Raw genomic sequence first — 20,552 nt, forward strand, 5'->3', positions numbered from 1 at the left:
GACAGATGGAGAAGAAAGCTAGGTTAACTGCAGTCCCTCCCTTAGAGTTAAGGTTTGAATCAGGAGTCGGCTGTAACCCAGCAATGCTAGGTTCAGAAAATGAAGTCTGACTGAACTTACGAGTAAAGGTGCGAAGAGTACAGCTGCCTTCTAGTTGGGATTTTTTAGAAAAGGAATCGGAAGCCAAAGAACTCACGGAAATATATGTATTTGCCAGCTGCGCCCATCCAAACAAGTCCACGAGTCTGTACAGGCTGGCAAGCTTACAGCGAGTAAGTTTTTCTCCCTTCACGTATGAGGACGTATCTGCCCCAGGAAGGTCATTGATAGGTGTGACCATGCCGAGACCTAGAAGGAGAAATTGTGGAGAGAGATTCACATCAAGTAATGTGGTACCTGGAAGTTGCCGGAGTCTGGGAGAGTTCCAGCCTTGTAAAAACGATGTGAAACTTCTCAGCCCACACAATGTTTCATTAGCTTATCATCCTTCACAGAAGTACATGGAGAGTTAAAATGCACATCAGCAATCTTTGCTATTTCGTCTAGTACCGGACTTGTAAGGGAGTGACTTGGGAGGGAGTCAGGCTCACAATGCTAGGGGAGAATGGTCACATGATCCTAATGGCCAAAGTGTTAATACTGAGGTTACTGCTGACTTTATGATGAAAAAATGTCAACAGAAAGCTACTTTTCTAATAGCTCTTTTGACATTTATTCAAGAGAAGAATGCATTCAAACCACACACAGTCTGTCTTCAGCCATCACTGAGCAACAAAATCTAGTGTTGGGCTTTAGCGACCAAGTTCCACTTTTTCTTTGTTCTCCTTGACACCATTTACCATCTCTTCCCTGGAATGCTTCTGCAGACCTGTATGACACCACCTGGACCTCTCCTTCCCCTTTCACCTGCTGCTTCTTTCTCCTTCAACCAGCTCTCTTCCCTTCTCCCACCTGTGGCTCCAGCCCAAAGCTCAGTCCTCCACCTATGCTCCCTCTCGTTTTACTTTTCCCCAGGAAAACAATACAGACTCCTGAGTTTCCAGCTGCCACCTCCATGCAGAAGACACCCTGATCTTTATCTGCGACCAGGGCCTCCTGCCCACCCTTTAGCCCACTGCTTCTAACTGCCTGCAACCCACAACATATAAATTTAAAAGGTCTTAAAAGCGATTCTATCTCCCTGCTTTTTCTTACCTTCTCACTCCTCATCAGTCTTCTGATACTGCTGGTACTACAATTCCCACAGTTTCACACATAAGTAACCTTCCCTGGGCTACCATACGTAATTCATCACTCTGTTCCATCATCCTTTTCCTTACACGTTTCTTCATTTTCCATCCCTGAGTTCAGGCCTCGCTTCACATGTAACGTTTGCAATAAGCCTTCTCATTTTTGTCCTTGCCTGTAATCCCTCTCTTTGTAAATCCATTCACATAAAGTCACCTTTTGCCTCACAACTCCCCTGCTCAAAGTTTTGCAAAAACCCAGAGTGAAAGCCTACAAGGGGCCATGAAATTCATGTAAGTGCCTAAACAGAGCCAGCTGCAGCCTCTAGGCTACTAGAGAGATCACAAGCCTGGGCTGAAGGGGCAGCTACCATTCTGCAGTCAGCTTTTGCCACGTGAGAATCTGAGCTCTGGGCTATCAGAATATTTAAACGGAAGGCCCAAGTCAACATGCTATAATGTGAGATCTTTTCACTGTGAAACGTTCTGAACTAATTCAAAGAAATAGTTTCAATACGTAAGCCATATAAAACAGTATAATTTCTAACAAAATTTCAGAAGCAGCCATGAATCGATCTCCTACTTTCCCTGCCGACTTTAACTTCTACTTTCCACGACACAAATTTTCCAGCCAAACTGTCCGACTTCTATCTCCTGATCCCTGAGCTGTGGAACACAAATTTCCTACTGCCATGCCTTTGTATATCCCAGCCAGCAACCCTGGCAGCTCAGCTCCCCTTTCCCGCTGTAGTATCTACGACACTCCCAAGACAGCTTCTCTTCTTATTTTGCTCTTCCCTGACAAGTCTTCCTCTTCCAATTCTCGAAATTTTCTCTTTAGACTCTTTTCTCTTCTGCTTATACCCTCTTGAATGATTATTTAATCAACACACATGGATTTGAGTAACACTTCTCTAAGTCCATCTGCCAAGCTACTCCCTCAAGCTCCAGGACTGTATTTCCAAATGGTGCCGTAACCGGGCAGCTCTTGGCAACTGTGGCATGCCTGAAGTATGAACTTCCTTCATCTCCCAAGCCAAAGAGATCCCCAACTCCAGACATTCCTATTTTTGTCTAATAATACCACACAACTTCCCAGTTAATTCTTCACCCAGAAACTACAGAGAGGTCTTTCTACATCACCTTCCTGCTTAACATGGATTTTCAAAGTTAGAACAGAATCCAAACTTCCAACTCCTGGCTGGGAAACCCTGAATAATTCAGCCTCCACCTATGTTTCTGACCTCACTTTGTTCTACTTGTCCCCGCAAAACCATGTTCTCCAGCCATAATCTTTAATTTTTGTTCCTTGAAGACACTGCCAAATTCATTCTCATTTTATTTCCACCTGACATTTGTACTTATTCCTTTCACCTGGAAATTTTTCTTTTGATCTCGGTATGGTTTGCTCCTTCTTACAATTCAGATCTCAGTTTAAATGTCACCTTCTCAGAGAGATTCTCCCTCATCATCCAATCTAAAGTAGTTACCTAGTTCCTCCAATCAAATCGCCGTCTATTAATTATTTGCACAGCACTTCCTATTATCTGACCATTTTATTTAGTCTATTTTCTGTCTCCACAGGCATAGGAAACTTGGTCCATCTTGTTTATCACTGTATTCCCTATCTCTAACAGGGTGCTTGGAACATAACAAATACTCAAAATTACAGAAAGAGCAAAACAAACTAGCTCAACCTTCGAATTTCTCTGTTTCTTCTGATAGAATGTTTCTCCCAAGCTAGAACAGTGATTTTGGAACTCAGAGTTCTTTTCCCACTCCGTCCCCGCTAAAGCACATCAAACCTGTCGCTTAGTCTTTTCTACTCTTCCTTGGCGATGCCTTTCTCATTGATCTCTTCCTTTTTGTATCCACACTCTTATTTTAGTTCAAGCACTTACACATCACACTGGGACTCTTTCCAAAACTTTTAACCAATATGTATGTGCCAACATGCTGGTCCACTTTGAGTTCTACAATTACCACCTAACCTTAGCATGTTTCCATCATTATGTCTCTTTTTATGCCATTCCTCTATTTGGAAAGTACTTGAATTCACTCACTCCTACGAAATGAAGGAAGAGAAGGAAAATGAAAGAAAACACAAAGACAATCCTTTGACTCTGACATGAAGCAGTCCCTGACAGTGCCTTCTGGTACTCTGTGTTTGTTCTGGTACTGCAAGGAATTCCGTACTGACCTTGCTGAGATATAAAGTGCTTATAGTGTTCAGTTCACCAAACTGGTGCTCTTACCAAAGAGCTATTATTAAATGAATAAAGTATCTTCAATCCTCTTTCATTCCAAATTCTAACTACTCCATCCTCTAAAGCCTGGTTAGTTCAGGCCTCTCTTTTTCCATAGTTTTCTCAGTCCACCTCAGCCAATAATCAATCCCAACCCTGAGTTCATAGCATGATGCCTTTCAAAAGGTCACTAAACATTTCCTTATGAACTGCTTTGTAATTTTTTTCCCTATAGTTATTTTGCTCTGTTAATCATTTTTGCATTCATGGAATGTCTCAACTAAAATTATACATTTATCTAGGACAGGGCCTTTGTCTTATAACTGTTTTATAATCTACAAAGTCTATGGTTTACATAGACTTACAAATGCCTGGTTGATAAGAAAAGGTAAGAGATTTTAACACTAAGTATTAGATGTTAGAAACTTAAGGACTGGACCAGAGCAGAGTATCCTGCCAGAGAGGTATAGTGTTCCAAGTAGAGATGAAATTATAATTTTGTAAACTTTCCAAAACTATCTGCAAAGATGTGAACAGAACTAGAGGGTGTTATGCTGAGCGAAATAAGCCAATCAGAGAAAGACAGTTACCGTATAATCTCGCTGATATGTGGAATTTAAGAAACAAGGCAGAGGATCATAGTGGAAGAGAGGAAAAAATGAAGTAAGATGAAACCAAAGAGGGAGACAAACCATAAGAGACTCTTAATCTTAGGAAACAAGCTGAGGATTGCTGGAGGGGAGAGCACAGGGGAATGGGGTATCTGGATGATGGACATTAAGGGGGGCACTTGATGTAATGAGCACTGGGTGTTATATAAGACCAATGAATCAATAACCTCTACCTCTGAAACCAATAATATGTTATATGCTAATTAAAATAAGAATTTTAAAAAATTAATAAACTTTCCAAAACTGACGTACTGAGGGGAGGTGAAGTAAAGCCCGAAAAAGAACTGGCCATGATGTAATCTGCAATCTGCTGTAATGCCAGCAATCCAGTTGGGTTGTGGCCTTTTTTCATCTGTTCTTGAATAAGGCATTCCAGGTCTTCCCGAAAGGCCTGAAACACACAAAAATAACCACTGAGCACACATATCTCACTTGGAGCAGAACAATCCAAACAAACTTTATAATCAATCTTTTCCCCAATCCCTCTTTTACATAAATAAGCTTTCATCTACACAACTTTAAACAAATATCACACACAAAATAATAAAACACTGGAAGAAGTAGCAAGAAGGTTCTTACTGGGAGGAAAAATCATTAGGAGTTCTTAATCTCAAAGAAAATGAGCTACTATAACATATACAATAGACAGATACAGATGAAACAACCCTGTTAACAACATGGAACTAGAGTATCAAGTATAGACTGATGGAAACAAAGAGCCGTTCCTTGTTCAACAGTCTCATTATCTAGGTTAGACTAGAGTCCCTATTTGAATGGGGGGCAAGGCTCTGACTACAGACTGCCTCACAGCAGAAGTCTTCACTAAGACATACTAGTCTATCACAGCTTCCATTTTATGATTTCCACGGCAATTCCCTAGCTCCAAAAACACTGAAAGCAAACTGGTAAGAGTTGAGAACTGATTACTCCCCTTCTGCAATACTGTGCTAAAGAAAGGACATTTTTCCCCCCAACTTCAGGTACTACATGTTCCTGTTCTGCAATTCTGCTATATCTTTTCTTTTGGGGGCATATGTATGTGTGTCAGAAACAGTGTTTATGTAAATAAAAATTCTGAACATGAAGAGAAATTCTCTATTCTACTAACCCTTGAGTTGCTAATATGATTCATCATCTGAAACCTCTCTCAACATGACTTGAAATAGCTCATTTTTAAATTTCTGTAACACCCAACCAATACTTATTTTATTAAATTCATTATTTGTTCTCTTGCTCAAGCCCTTTTTTATTCATTTTAAACATGAAAGTTCTTGCGGAATAAATTCTCTAAACCTTGCTCTTGGTTACATGTGAAGCAGAATGCCTAACAGAAATTAAGTTCCATTTTTCCCCACTTCACCTAAAAGGGAAAAGGCAGAAAACTGCCTTGGAATCACTACCTCCAAGAGGAGTACATACTAATCCCTTGAGATCCTTGGAATAATCTTCATCAGATGGGTGAATTTCCTTTGAGTCGCCAATAGCAGCCTTCCTTGTAAGGCTGGGAATAAGATCTCCTGGAGTCCCCCCTTACATGTAGCCTTGCTTAGAGGTTGGATGAATAACTCAGAGGTTTTCAGAAAGGACTTTAAGAAAAAAAAAAATGGCACAGGGGCCCCACAGTGGAAAGGAGAAATGTGGTTTGAGGTTATGAGCTTGCAGATATTAAGACCAGTCCTGACTCAATGCTTGTATTGCTTTTAGAACAGTAGTTGAGAGGCAACTGTGATGTGAACTGAAAGAGCCCAGTCCTAAGAGCTGTAATCTTGAGGCTCAACCATGGGGCACCATGGAACACCCTAACTGAACTTAGCACAGGAAGAGAGGTCATCCTTCCCTAATGTACCATGGTGACCTGTACAGGCATCTGGGTCAAAAATGAAGCTGCATCTTCGACTGGATAGAGTAAGACTAGTTTTCAACACCAGGGAGGTCCAGGGGCCAATGACTGTGTAGACTTCAACAGGATCCACATATGCACATGCAGACATATGCACACACCACATCTTGGATATGGAAGTCACTGATTAACCTTTTTGGTCTATGTGAGTCAATGACACTCTCGGGACAACTCAGAGGGGAGTAGAAATTCCAAGAGGAAGATGCTGTACTTTCTACTAATATAGCAAGAGGAGGTTTGAGTGATTAATTTAAAACGTACTAGTGACAGGCATCCAACTCTTGGTTTCAGCTCAGGTCATGATCTCAGGGTTGTGAAATCAAGCTCCATATCCGGCTCTGTGCTCAGCACAGTGTCTGCTTGAGATTCTCTCTCCCTCTCCCCTGCCCCTCCCATTCATGCTCTCTCTTGCAAATAAATAAATAATTCTTAAAAAATTTTGAATTCTGAGTTCATGAAACAGTTTATACCAGTTAAACATGGTTTTTCTTTTACAAATTTGAGACTTCTTAAATGTAAATCATCAGTACAATTATACAAACTCTATAAACATCTAATTCCATTAACTGTACCTAGTTCATTTAAATATGTGATTTAAACCAGAGAAACTATCCTATAAAATATCCTCTACAAAGACACATTACACGGATCAGAAGACTCCATTAATACATTTCTAAGACTTAGTGAACATAAAATGGTTGTGAGCTGTATATAAGACAGATGGACACCTTCATAGAGATGAGTAATGTTATTTCACCATATGTAAGGCTGAAAGGAAAAGAATCTTCCATATATACTCATTTATCTTTATATAAACTATAGAAAACTTCTGGACACACGGCAATGGGCCAGTCTGTCCTTCTGAAACTGTATCTTCTCTTTAAAACCAAATTCTGTTTAAACTTTCTTCAGCTAAAAGCAGCTATAACCAATATTCTTTTATTCAGTAAAAAAAAACCATTTATTCAGTAAACCTATTTTTTTATTCAGTAAAAAAAAAACTACCTACAATCTGTATCATTCATGACGTACATTCAATAGCTCTGAGAAATGGGCATCGTTTTATTGCATGCTCCACCTCACATTGTTCCAGGAAGAATTTAACACAGATTCCATAGATTAAAATTATACAAAAATAAATACAGGTTAGAAAAATTAAGCTAAGGAAGAAATAAGCATAAGGAGGTTAGTCAGAGCCAGGACGGAGGTTAAGATACAAAGTATATGCTATAAAACGGTAGGCATTTGCTAGAGATTGGCCAAATTTTATCTAAACTCTCTAGCAGCCAACATGAACTGAGATAATCTGCTTGCTGATATACAATGGCCTTAAGATTAAAAAACAATCTGTTGTTCAAGAGAATCACAACTATTTATGAGCTGATGACACACTTCTGCTGGGTGGGATGAGAAAGCTAAATAAGAAAGGTTGAAAAATTTGTCCAAGAAAGTAGATGTCCAAGGCAAAACTCAGGTCAAATGTTATTTTCATTAGTGAAAACACTTTTTCCACTTTCATACATCCCACAATATGGTGGGCACCAACCTAAAACTTTGGGATAATCCATAATGTCATAGGGGGAAACATAAGCCCTCTAAAAGCAATTAAGAGAAAAATATGAATTTCTCCTATAAGGCTAGTGAATAGCTTCTACACAGTATAGAAAAATAATTCTCAAAATAAATGAGATTTCCCCAGTCTTTTTATACAGTTGGAAGTGCTTCAACAGATAAGAATTCTTCTATTACAAAAGATTTAACATTTTTTGTCATGAATATTTATAACTCATTTTTAATGTTTCAAATATTTTTGAAATACTACTCAGATAATTACCTAAGTCACAAGACAGTATAAAAGCTAATGATAAAAAATTATTTCATCAGCTGGTTTTAAAAATTTATCTATAAACATTTTAAGCTTTAATATACTGTATTAAAATAAAAACATACTTATCTTTGGAACAGTTAATCATATTCCTACTAAAATCCAAAGTTAATGTAATAATCCTTTAGAGTTGATTCATTTGAATCTCACAACAAAGTCTTGAGATAGGCAATAATTTGCTTAAAGTTGCACACCTAATAAGTAAATGGAGCAAAGGCTGAAATCTGGAAAACTCAGCTGGGCACACAATCTTTCGCTAATTTTACAGGAGATGGGTTCTATCACTGAAACCAAACACAACTAATAAGGCAGCAGGCACGCTGTGGTCAGAAACACAGAGTAAACTTCTTAGGCTAGATTAGAGCATTATGTTGTAATGATGGAGCAAAAAATTCATATAGCAGCAGATGATCATGATCCTCAAGTACCAAAGTACTTGTCCTCTTATAGCTAGGACCTCTCCCAGCAAAGCAGAATGAGAAACTAACTTATACACAGGACAGCTCACATGCTGGGCTTCTAAAATCAGATTAAACCAACAATTCCCTAGCAGGCCCACGAAGAGTCAGGTTAAAAGATCAAACAACATATATATAAAACCATACCACAAATCATGTCTTCTAGCTCTCTGAAACAGAGCACAGCAAAGGAAGTCATGGGAGTTTTTACATGCTGAATACATGAAGGTGAGTAAGCCAGACTGCCATCAGAAGGATAGATTGAGACCTTCAAGAAAACTGAAATATAGTCTAAGGAATTATGATTATATAATCTTCCAAGTGTTGCCGTAAGATACTTTAAATCAGCACTGTGAATAACTTATGCATAAAATTTTCATAAAAGTACTTGCTTGCTATGTGCTAGTCACTACATGAGTTGCTTTTACGTTATTTCATTTAATTGTCATGACAACCCCGCAAGGGGTTCATTTCACCAACAAGGAAACTAAAGCTCATGTTAAGTGAGTTTCTGGTGTCACATAGCTAGTATGTGGTGGTGAACCCAGATCCAAAGCAAGCACCATGTGCATATTTGTACATATAAAAACATTCAGATAAACAGATTAAAACTAAAAGTGATGAGAAAATGGGCTGACTCCTCTAACAGGTCAAGACAGTCTGGTACTCCAGGATCTCTATAATCTGTCATGCAACATTTTGGCTATATCTACTTTAGATTACTTTATGCTCTGGTTTAGCCTATAAGGTTTGCTCATCACCCTCTGATCACAACCTGTACTTTCTATCCCTGCTCACTCTATTTCATCAAAGGGAAATGTAGGCTTCCTCTGTTTCTCTACCTAACCAGTTCTCAACCTTTACCTAACACTCATCTTAAATGCCACCTTCTTCTTGAAGTCTCTCCTTTAATCACCCAATTAGACGGATCTCCAATTTCTTCTCTTCCACCCTGCTCTAAATTCTTTTAACATTTGCCTTTACTACACTTAGGTGACCTGTCATACGATTTTGATTTACTTTTTCCTACTCTACTACACCATGATATTGGATGGTTGGGACTGGGACTTTCACATTTCTGGAGTCTCCCTGAGTATCTAGTGCAATGCTCAATTAATAAAATAGTAAATTAGAGGGTTTTTTAAAAAAGATTTTATTTATTTGAGAGAGAGAGAACGAGCAGGGGAGTTGGAGAAGGAGAGGGAGAGGGAGAAGTAGACCCCCCACTGAGCAAGGAGCTCGATGCAGAACTCTAGTCCAGGATTCCCGGATCATGACCCAAGCCAAAGGAAGATGCTTAATCGACTGAGTCACCCAGGCGTCCTGAGGTTTTTCCTTTCCTAGAATATAAGGAAAGAAAGTAAAGAATCTGATCTTAATCTTGACTAAGTTAATGATAGCAAAATCCATTTCAAAGGTTTTTAGTACTGGAATTTAAAGCTCTAGAAAACTATCTTAAAAGTCTGTTATTGAAGGAGAAATTCTTCCTGTGTAATTAGGTCTGTACATCACCTAATGGGAGAATGCATCTTTTTTTTTTTTTAATAAAAAATGAATCTTCACTGAATGTTAAAAATTTTTTAAAAGTCACTTAATTCTTCAACTGAAACAAAATCCTACTTGAAAAGTTGTTTTGTTCCCAGAGAATTGTAGTTTGGACAGCTCTCTCATTAAACACATGTCCAAAAACGTATAGTAAAAAAAAAAAAAAAAAAAATCACTAGATGAAAAACAAAGTGTTTAAGTTAAAAGATGATACCTTAAAAGCCTTATCTGAATCTCATATCCTTTTATTTTATATATCATCTGTCAATACTGAGCAAGTGATCCTATAAACTTTGAATTCCTAAGGTATGGATAAAAATAAACATGATTATAAAAACATGAAAGATCTGGATGTCAGATAGAGTAAGGGGAGTATAGTTTATGTAGGTAAGAGTATAATTTAAATACAAACATATTCATGTATACTAGAAACCAAAGGTAGAATTTTCTTAAAGTATCAGATCTTAGCTTCTGAAAGTGGTATTGGATGAGAAGTATTTTAAATCACAGAAAAGAGAAAAAAAATCACAGAAAAGAGGACCAATTTGATAAAAGAAACTGACCTGATGCAATTATTTCAGTTAAGGCTAAAAAGAGAGAGAGAGAGAGAAAATCATAGGTTGATTTGTAAGTAATGTTTAACTTACAGACATCAAGTAACAGAATACTGATAAATATCAGAGATAGATTTTAAATATTTACATTGGGATGTTCTACCTAATAATAATTACAAAAAAGAAAAATTAGAACAAAAAGAAAAAAAGATTACAGACTTGCTGCTCCCAAGGCACCCTACAATTATGTTATTAAATCTCTCCCAAAGCGGGATTAGGAGCATGACAAACTTACTTAGAATTTCTCCATTAAGAAATGTATTCATTTGGAAATAGATTATCACTGGTCCTGTTGAAAGGAGAAAAAACAAATAAACCAAAATTTTCTTTTGGATGGTCTTTGTCCTCTGCCTAAGTCTTAAGTAGTATAAAGCTAAAGGTTAGAATAATATCTTGTCTTGAAGCTGGTATATAATAAAAATGCAAACAAAATTAATAAAGAACTCTTGTATCTTAAACTTCCAAAGCGACCAGATAAGTTACGGTGCTTTTGATCAACTAATCTAATTAAGGTGCCCTGTTAACTTTTTTTTTTTAAATTATCAGAAAGTGAGGGGAAGAGGGACAGAGGGAGGGAGACAGAGAATCTTAAGCAGGCTCCACACCTAGCGCAGAGTCTGATGCAGGGCTCAATCTCACAACCCTGAGATCATGACCTGAGCTGAAATCGAAAGTTCGGATGCTTAACCAACTGAGCCACCCAGGTTTTAGGCCTTACTTACAGTGATATTCTAAAATGTATATGGCTTTGAAGTTTCCCCTGTCTGAAGTAAATTTGTAGCATTACACACTGGCCTATTAAATGTTAATGTGTCATGTTCCTGAGCTATCATCAGTTATATACGCTGTTGTTCTAACTTTCAGAGTAAACAGTGCACGCTTCCATCAACCAGTCTGAACTGCTTCCCACAGTAGTAAGGTTTAAGAACAATGATTCTTTTTCTGAAACCCACCAAATGTATTCCAAATTAGGCTGTCAAATTCATCAGGAGCTTGGTGGACAACATTCAAGTGTTTAATGACTCAGAGTCCTCCCAGCTATTCATCTAGCCATCCATTTATGTATGTATGTAGAATTTTACAAAATATCTACTATGCACAATGTCCTGTTAGTTTTTCATCTTACATGCTTCTTTAACATTGGTGAGGCATCATTTAGTTCCAACAGTTTGCTCTGGACACTTCATTCTGAGATAAGAGGGTTAATGATAATCTAGGGTTTCCATAGACATATATATGAGGAGTACAGTGGTCCAAGAAAACCTGTAGATTCTCCTTAGCACATTAACAAGATCTCTAGCTAAACCTAGTTTAGGTTTTGACAAAAGATGGTAGAATTCCTAGAAAGAAGTAATACTTGGGAGTCAGGAGGAGACATTCTTTTATTTTCTTAGCTGAAGGCTATAAGGTACTGTGTCATCCAAATTTACAGACACCAAAATGTCTTATGATTGAAAACTCTTGGGTTGAATTAACCTGAGCAACAGAATTTGAAGAGGAATAAAGCAGTTAATAATATATGGGTGGAGTTTTTTCATTGTTACTGGATGCTTTAAATCATACGGCCTATTGGTTAAGAGCATGAGTTTTAGAGTTTACACTCAGAGCTCACCATCTAACTAGTAAAAACTTCAGCAAGTTTTCTAAGACCTCTAAGTTTCAGTTTATTCATCTGTAAACTAGAGATATTAATACTTTTTTGACATAGTTGTTTTGGGGAGTAAATAGGATTTTATATATAACAGGTGCCTATAAAAGGCGTTAATAGGTGGCTTAATAAAAGAAAGTATTATACTTTGCTTTTGTTAGTTTCTCTATTTCCCTTTCTTAAACTCAACATTTTAAACAGAAGGCTTACAAACCTGTTTCTTACAAACAAGAATTAGTAATATCTTTGATTTTGATTTTTTAAAATTAACATATATTTGTTCCAGGGGTACAGGTCTGGGATTCAACAATCTTACATAATACCCAGTGCTCATTACGACATATACCCTCCCCAATGTCCATTATCCAGCTACCCAATCCCTCTCACCTCCCCCTCCACTCCAGCAACCCTCAATTTGTTTCTTAAGAGTCTCTTAGGGTTTATCCCCTTCTCTGGTTTTGTTGTTTTTTTTTTTTCTCTTCTCTTCCCCTGTGATCCTTTGCCTTGTTTCTTAATCCACGTATCAGTGAGATCATAATTGTCTTTCTCTGACTTATTTCGCTTAGCATAATAAATACCCTGTAGTTCCATCCACATCATTGCAAATGTCAAGAATTTTTTGATGGCTGTGTAATATTCCATTGTAGATATATACCACATCTCCTTTATCCCTTCACCTGTTGATGCACATCTGGGCTTTTTCAATATTTTGGCTTTTGTGGACATTGCTGCTATAAACATTGGGGTGCAGATGCCTGTTTGGATCACTACATTTGTATCTTTGGGGTACATACCCAGTGCAATTGCTGGGTCACAGGGTAGCTCTATTTTCAACTTTTTGAGGAACCTCCATGCTGTTTTCCAGAGTGGCTGCACCAGCTTGCATTCCCACCAATGGTGTAGGAGGGTTCCCTTTCCTACGCATCCTCACCAACATCTGTCATTTCCTGACTTGTTAATCTTAGCCATTCTGACTGGTGTGAAGTAGTATCTCCTGTGGTTTTGATTTGTATTTCCCTGATGCTGAGTGATGTGGAGTTTTTCATGTGTCTGTTGGCCATCTGGATGTCTTCTTTGCAGAAATGTCTATTCTTGTCTTCTGCCCATTTCTTGACTGGATTATTTGTTCTTTGGGTATTGAGTTTGATAAGCTCTTTACAGATTTTAGATACTAGCCCTTTATCTGCTTTGTCATTTGCAAGTATCTTCTCCCATTCTGTCGGTTGTCTTTTGGTTTTGCTGTTTCCTTTGCTGTGCAAAAGCTTTTGATCTTGATGAAGTCCCAATAGTTCATTTTTGCCTTTGTTTCCCTTGCCTCTGGAGACGTGTCCAGCAAGAAGCTGCTGCAGCCGAGGTCGAAGAGGATTATGCCTTTGTTCTCCTCAAGGATCTTGATGGATTCCTGTCTCACATTAAGGTCTTTCATCCACTTTGAGTCTATTTTTGTGTATGGTGCAAGAAATGGTCCAGTTTCATTCTGCATGTGGCTGTCCGATTTTCCCAATCCGATTTGTTGAAGAGACTTTTTTTCCATTGGACATTCTTTCCTGCTTTGTCCAATATTAGTTGACCACAGAGCTAAGGGTCTATTTCTAGGCTCTCTATTCTGTTCCTTTGATCTTTGCGTCTGTTTTTGTGCCAGTACCATACTGTCTTGATGATTACAGCTTCATAATAGAGCTTGAAGTCTGGAATTGTGATGCCACCAGCTTTCATTTTCTTTTTCAACATTCTTTTGGCTATTTGGGGTCTTTTCTCATTCCATACAAATTTTAGGATTATTTGTTCCAGTTCTGTGAAAAAAGTTGATGGTATTTTGATAGGGATTGCACTGAATGTGTAGATTGCTCTAGGTAGCATAGACATTTTAATGATACTCGTTCTTCCAATCCATGAGCGTGGAATGTTTTTCTATTTCTTTGTGTCTTCCTCAATTTCTTTCAAGAGTATTCTACAGTTTACTGAGTTGATTTTGATCTTTATTGGTTATGGGTTTTGTCTAACAGAGTGAACCCCAATATTCATAGAAGACCCAATACGTTTTAAGATAATTTTATTTGCAGAAACACTGCAAGCTCGGCCATAAAGGGAAAAAACAGTTCCAAAAGAAAAGATGTCTTTGAACCTTAAACCTCTATAAGAAGGAAGAAGGCTGGGAAAAAAAATAAACACAGGTTACCATTCAAAGAAAAGGAAAGATGATTCAGAGGGTAGAATGAAAAGCCTAGAAGGCAGAGCCATGAGCTAGAAAGTCACCCCCTAGAAAGTAGAAGGACTGGGTCTTCATCAAAGGAACCTCCAAACATTTGCCCAGATGGATTTCACAATTGCTATGGACCAGTTATTCCTTTGTACCCCTGGTTTTCCCCCCGCTTTTTAACAGGAATATGTATAGCAGTTGCCTTTGCTTTCCCCACCACTGGCTGTGTGTGGGGGCAGGTAACTTGTCTCTTTAGTTCTCAGGTGTATAGATTTGGAGCAATTGTACCAAAGGAGCTGTACCTAAGGAATCACACCTGGGAAGTATCATCTGCAGCCGGACCAGATTTAGAAAGTAAGATCCTGGATTTGGGAAAATAGTGTAATGAGATGACACTTCCGCGGGGGTGTTAGGAGAGAGTGAATGTATTTTGCATGTGGAAGGAAGGTAAACAAACTGTGGCAGACTGCAGTGCTTTTAAAATAAATCATGATCAGAGTGGACAATCCTCCTGTCAAAAGGTGGATCTTAATTCCTCTCTCCTTATGTATGACCTGAACTTAGTGACTCACTTCTAACTATAAATATGGTGGAAGTGATGGTGTTTAATGTCTGAGATTAAATCACAAAATGCACTGCAGACTTCTGCTGGTTCTCTCTCAGATACATGCTCTGGAGGAGAAACTCAGACTGCCTCAGGTAAAGGTACGCATGGCCAGGAACTGTAGTCTTTTGCCAATATCCATGTGAGTGACCCATCTTAAGAGTGGAAACCTCCAAGGCCAGTCAAGCCTTCAGATGACAGCAGCCCTGGATGATGTCTTGACTCCAACTTTATGCTAGACCTTGAGCCACTCAGCTAAGCTGCTCATGAATTCCTGACCCACAGAAATGATGAGATAAAAAATGCCCATTGTTTTAAGCTGTTAAGTTTCCTGGTAATTTGTTATTTAGCAATAGATACTAACATAGATCACCATGGATTATTTCCTTTGGTGAAACATTTGTTGTTTAAGATTTAATCTTAACTGAAAGCAATTTGAAAACCATTGTCTCAAAACACAGAAGACAAAATTTATACACTTTCCTAAGTCTTTCACAAATGAGAGTTTAAGTTCACTAGCAAAGATCTAGGGAAACAGTGATCAATCCACAATTTTTTAAATCTTCTTTGTTCCCATCTGGGCTTTTGAAAATTACCATTCTTGCTATGTGAATATGGAAATGACAATTGGTATGTTTGGCTTTTCTCATAATTTCATTAAGTTCCCTAAGGCAAAAGTGAAATTGATACTTCTAGCCAATTTACAAATGGAAATACATAGGTATAAAAAAATTAGAACATCTACTCAAAGTTATGCTGTCTTCATTTAATGGGGAAATTAAAACAAAAGCCCTGGCATAGAAATGCTGCTTAGTACTTTTTTCTTTTGAATTTTATAGTTAAAACTGAATGGTCCTTTTTGGAATACTTCTAAAAGAAATCTCAATATTTAATAACATTGAACAAAATCTGAACTTCATCTCATTCTCTCAGTAACTTTATAGTATATGTTACTGTAATCATTTGGTTAATAAGTTAGTTCTTAAAAGTGGGGTGTGTTTCTTTAAAAAAAAAACTGTATTTTGACCCAAATAATTAATGTGCCCTTCAAGTATTTATAAAAACAGAAAGTTTAGGTCTGCATAAAAGAAGGCACTGAATATTTACTCCATTATGATGAATCCTCTGGGCAATCTCCTTTCCATTGGGAAAGGATTTCCCCATGGGTTTATTTAAAGGATAGGTTTAAAGTTAAGTTATACTTAAATTCCTCAAAGCTTACATTGCTTTTTTAACTTGTACTTGGTTTTAACTAGGTCACCAGTATAGCTGAATTACTCAGAATGGAATTCCCCTTCGGCTTTGGGCTCAACCTCTATGATTAAATTCACAAGGGCACAACAAAAAATGATTTACCAGGGCCACCTTAGGCAGTTCTATGCCTTGGTGCTTATTTTATTACTGAAGCTGAAAACCTAATATAACCCCAACATGGGCATCATGTGTCTATGTTTGCTGAACTCCACCTTAATGGGTCTATGTTCTTCATTATGCATAAAGTTATCAATTCATTTGCATCTTAAATCAAGCTATTCTCTCATTTTCCATCACTGATAGACGACTTTTGCAATTCCACTAAGGGTTTATAAGAAAAGTAACAAATCACTTAAATATGATTTACAAAGTCTGGATATTACTGTGTAGATAGAATTTTTAGCTTAAGTTTGTAATCCACTTTTAATTTAGTTAGCTTGGTATGTATGCATGTATGTGCCTGCAATAGGTGAATATAACATTAGGCTGTCAAATCACAGACCACATCAAGAACCCTAAGTCTTCCTATGCTGCTCTGAGTGTACACAAAGAAAGGTACACAAGAAAATATTGCACACAAAGAAGGAAGAAAATATGTGCATGGGAGGTACCAAACTCATTTCTTGGTTTGCAACAATTCAATCATACCTTTCTTTTCAAGGTACACAAAAAAAGAAGAAAGTATGTGCATAGGATGTGCCCAACTCATTTCTTGGTTCACAACAATTCAGTCATGCCTTTCTTTTTTACACAGATACTCTGAGTTGGGTATCCTAGCTCAGCTGGATCTTTTGTCCTCCTTTAATGAAGTATTACAGTCAGAAATCACACAAAGAAAATTTACACCACCAAGACAATATTAGTTTGTTATTAAAGCTTTCCAAATTAAATATATAAGTTAGGTGTTCATTTTACCTCTGAAAGATTGGGAGCAACCAGCAGTCACTCTTCCTTCACCCCCTCTTTCTAATGTGAGCATACGTTAAGATACCTCCTACCTCACCGTATCAAGGTTTCCAGAAAGAAGAAAAATTATAGCCTTCTGATTATTTCAACTCACAGGACTTTGCAAGATCTGAGTAACTCGTTTCCTCTGCTCCATCATATTGAAGTCTTGTCGTAGATCAGGAGACATGTTTCTCTCCCTAATGTATTCTGGGTCATTTTCATTGATGCGGTCAAAATACCTCTCTTTGTGAGGCATGCTGGGAGGAGGAGGAGTAGTGACCACGCCTTGGCTGGCATCTGAACTCATGCTTCACGGCTGCAACTCCCCTTGTTACCTGCATTAATAAACACAAAGGAGGACATTCATGGTAAGTTCATTACTAAATTTGATTTTACGGGGGTCAAGCAGAATTCCGCCCCCCCCCAAAAGCGTATCAGTGGCAACTTTCTTTAGAGAGTAGCTTCTCAAAAAATATTAGAACAATTTTTTATTAAGGTAAAAATCTCTTAGGTAATGAAAACTCTTCAACTCAATTATAATAATGTCATCAACTGCTTACTAACTGAAGTAACTCCTTCTAAAGAAGCAATAATCAAAATCTCCAAAAGTAAAATATCACATTTGAAATGGCAGAGTTTCCACAATTAGTTAGTACTGTCACTAGAGCTTCTCTTTCCTCTTACTCATGCTTTTTTATGGTAGCAAACTTGGGCCATATTTAATGACCGCTACATTTTATAGTGAATGCAATTTACTAACATATGAGAGAAACACAGCTTTTAAAGTTTAAGATTTTTCCTGGGGCACCTGGGTGGCTCAGTCGTTAAGCATCTGCCTTCAGGTCAGGTCACGATACCACCGTCCCGGGATCGAGCCCCACATTGGGCTCCCTGCTCAGCAGGAAGCGTGCTTCTCCCTCTCTCACTCCCCCTGTTTGTGTTCCCTCTCTCTGTCATATAAATAAATAAAATCTTTAAAAATAAATAAATAAAAGTTTCCCCAATAATTCAACTTCCTAGGGGAAATAGAAGAATTATTAATGTTGTCAGATTATGCCTAAGTTCAGCAGACAGTGCTTCAAACTCAAGTAAGAAACAAACAGTAAAAAGCTATTCAGAAACCACGTGAATAACTGATTCACTTAATTATCACGATAATCACACTTTTCTAGACAGATTCAGAAGGAAGGCGGTAAAGGCCACTTTCTTCTTAGGGATCTCAATCTCTGATAAAAACCAGAGATATCTGGTCTCATTTTAAAAAACACAGTAACAACCAGTGAGATTACTGTATTTGTCTCTAATAAGAGTCTTTGATAGAATTCATCTCTACAGCTACTTTGGTACAATTCAGACAAGCAAACTAACTATAAGCAAATAAAAATTCTTGCATTAGATGACGTGATACCATATAAAGAACACCCTAAAGACCCCACCAAAAAGTATCAGAACTGATAAATGAATTCAGTAAGGTCATAGGATACAAAATCAGTATACAGAAATCTGTTGCATTTCTATACACTAATAATAAAACGGCAGAAAATTATGAAAACAATCTCATTTACAACTACACCAAAAACAATATGCCTAGGCATAAACTTAACAAAAGAGGGGAAAGACCTCCGAAAACTATAAACACTGATGAAAGAAACTGACGACAACACAAAGACGTGGAAAGACATTCCATGCTTATGGACTGGAAGAATACTGTTGAAAGGCCCATACTACCTAGATTTAATGCAATCTCTATCAAAATACCAACAACACTTCTCACAGAACTACAACAATCTTAAAATTTATTTGGAACCACAAAAGACCCCGAATAGCCAAAGTAATGTTGAAAAAGAATAACAAAAGTGGAGGTATCACAATTTCAGACTTCAAGTTATACTACAAAACTACAGTAATAAAAACGGTATGGCAATAGCACAAAAACACACTTAGATCAAGAGAAGGGAAGAGAAAGCAATTACACGGTCAATTAATCTTTAACAAAGACGACTATGCTAGCCACTGAACTTTACATGCATTAGTTTATCTACTTCTCTTAACCCCCTGAGGTGGGTGTTACCTCGCTTTACAAATGAGGGAATAAAATCACTGAGAAGTAACTTGTCTCTGGCCAAAGAGCCAGCAAGTGGTGGACCCAGAATTTATATCTAGTCTGTAGCTCTCTAAAGCCAGTGGTCTTAATCACAACCTAGACCCAGAGGTAAGCTAGTACTTTCTTTTCAAATGCCAATTCCAGCTATTCAGCAGCACTGATTATTTGGAGATTTTTTGGAAACTGGTAAAACCTTTCCAAACAAGCAAACAAACAAAAAGTACCAGAACTGCCATGGTTTGGAAGGGAGTTATGCATTTTCACTATACTGCTTCCCAAGTAGGGTTATATTTTAAGGGAATAAAGTGGTAGATTCTTTATTTTAAGGGAATAGAGTTTTTCTTAATCCTGAACAACTAAACTAAGCATACATATTTCTGCTTCTAGAGGATATAAAAACAATTCAGTTCCAGGGTTCCTTCTCTTTAAAATTAACTTACCGTCTTTTTAAAATTCAAGTATAATTAACATACAGTGTTATATTAGTTTCAGGTACACAATATGATTCAACATTTCTATACATTTCTCAGTGCTCATCAAGATGAGTGTACTCTTAATCCCTTTTATCTATTTCAACCCCCCTCCCCTCCTCTCTGGCTACCACTAGTTTGTTCTCTATATTTAAGAATCTGGGGGGTTTGTCTCTTTTCTTCTTAAATTCCACATACGAGTGAAAATGTCTGGTATTCGTCTTTTCCTGACTGACTTATTTAACTCTGCTTCATACCCTTTAGGTCCATCCATGCTGCTGCAAATGAAAAGATTTCATTTTTTTATGACTGAGTAATATTCCATAGTGTGTGTGTGGGGTGTGAGCACATACGTGTACATGCACATACACATACATCTTCTTTATCCATTCATCTATTGATGGACACTTGGATTGTTTTCATATTTTGTCTATTGTCAATAACGCTGCAATAAAGAGGGGTACATACAGCTTGTTATTTTTTGTTATTTGTTTTGTAGTTTGAGTAAATACCTAATAGTGGAATTAATGGATCATAGGTTTCTTTTCTTTTCTTTTTTTTTTAAATTTATTTGACAGAGATCACAAGTAGGCAGAGAGGCAGGCATAGAGGAGGAAGCAGGCTCCATGCTGAGCAGAGAATCCAACGTGAGGCTCGATCCCAGGACCCTGAGATTATGACCTGAGCTGAAGGCAGAGGCTTTTAACCCACTGAGCCACTCAGATGCCCCGGATCATATGTTTCTATTCTTAATTTTTTTGAGGAACCTCCATACTATT

At 37.6% G+C, this 20,552-nt stretch overlaps 1 protein-coding gene across 4 annotated transcripts in view; it reads right to left on the bottom strand.

The window, feature by feature from the left end:
- The window catches only part of ADD3 (adducin 3), a 121,347-nt gene that overhangs the window by 13,878 nt on the left and 86,917 nt on the right, over positions 1–20,552 (bottom strand). For 3 of the 4 annotated variants that reach the window (XM_032880456.1, XM_032880465.1, XM_032880446.1), the window contains exons 2-4: positions 17,312–17,534; positions 4,396–4,534; positions 197–348 (exon numbers count right to left, since the gene is read on the bottom strand). In XM_032880456.1, coding sequence (XP_032736347.1) covers positions 197–348; positions 4,396–4,534; positions 17,312–17,506 — 486 coding nt within the window. In that variant the 5' untranslated portion in view covers positions 17,507–17,534. Of the gene's footprint in view, positions 1–196; positions 349–4,395; positions 4,535–10,780; positions 10,835–17,311; positions 17,535–20,552 lie in introns of those variants that run through there. The other variant, XM_032880473.1, reaches the window with a different exon arrangement.

This window comes from Lontra canadensis, unplaced genomic scaffold (genome assembly GCF_010015895.1).
Source record: "Lontra canadensis isolate GAN:19392208 unplaced genomic scaffold, GSC_riverotter_1.0 scaffold3, whole genome shotgun sequence".
NCBI lineage: Eukaryota > Metazoa > Chordata > Mammalia > Carnivora > Mustelidae > Lontra > Lontra canadensis.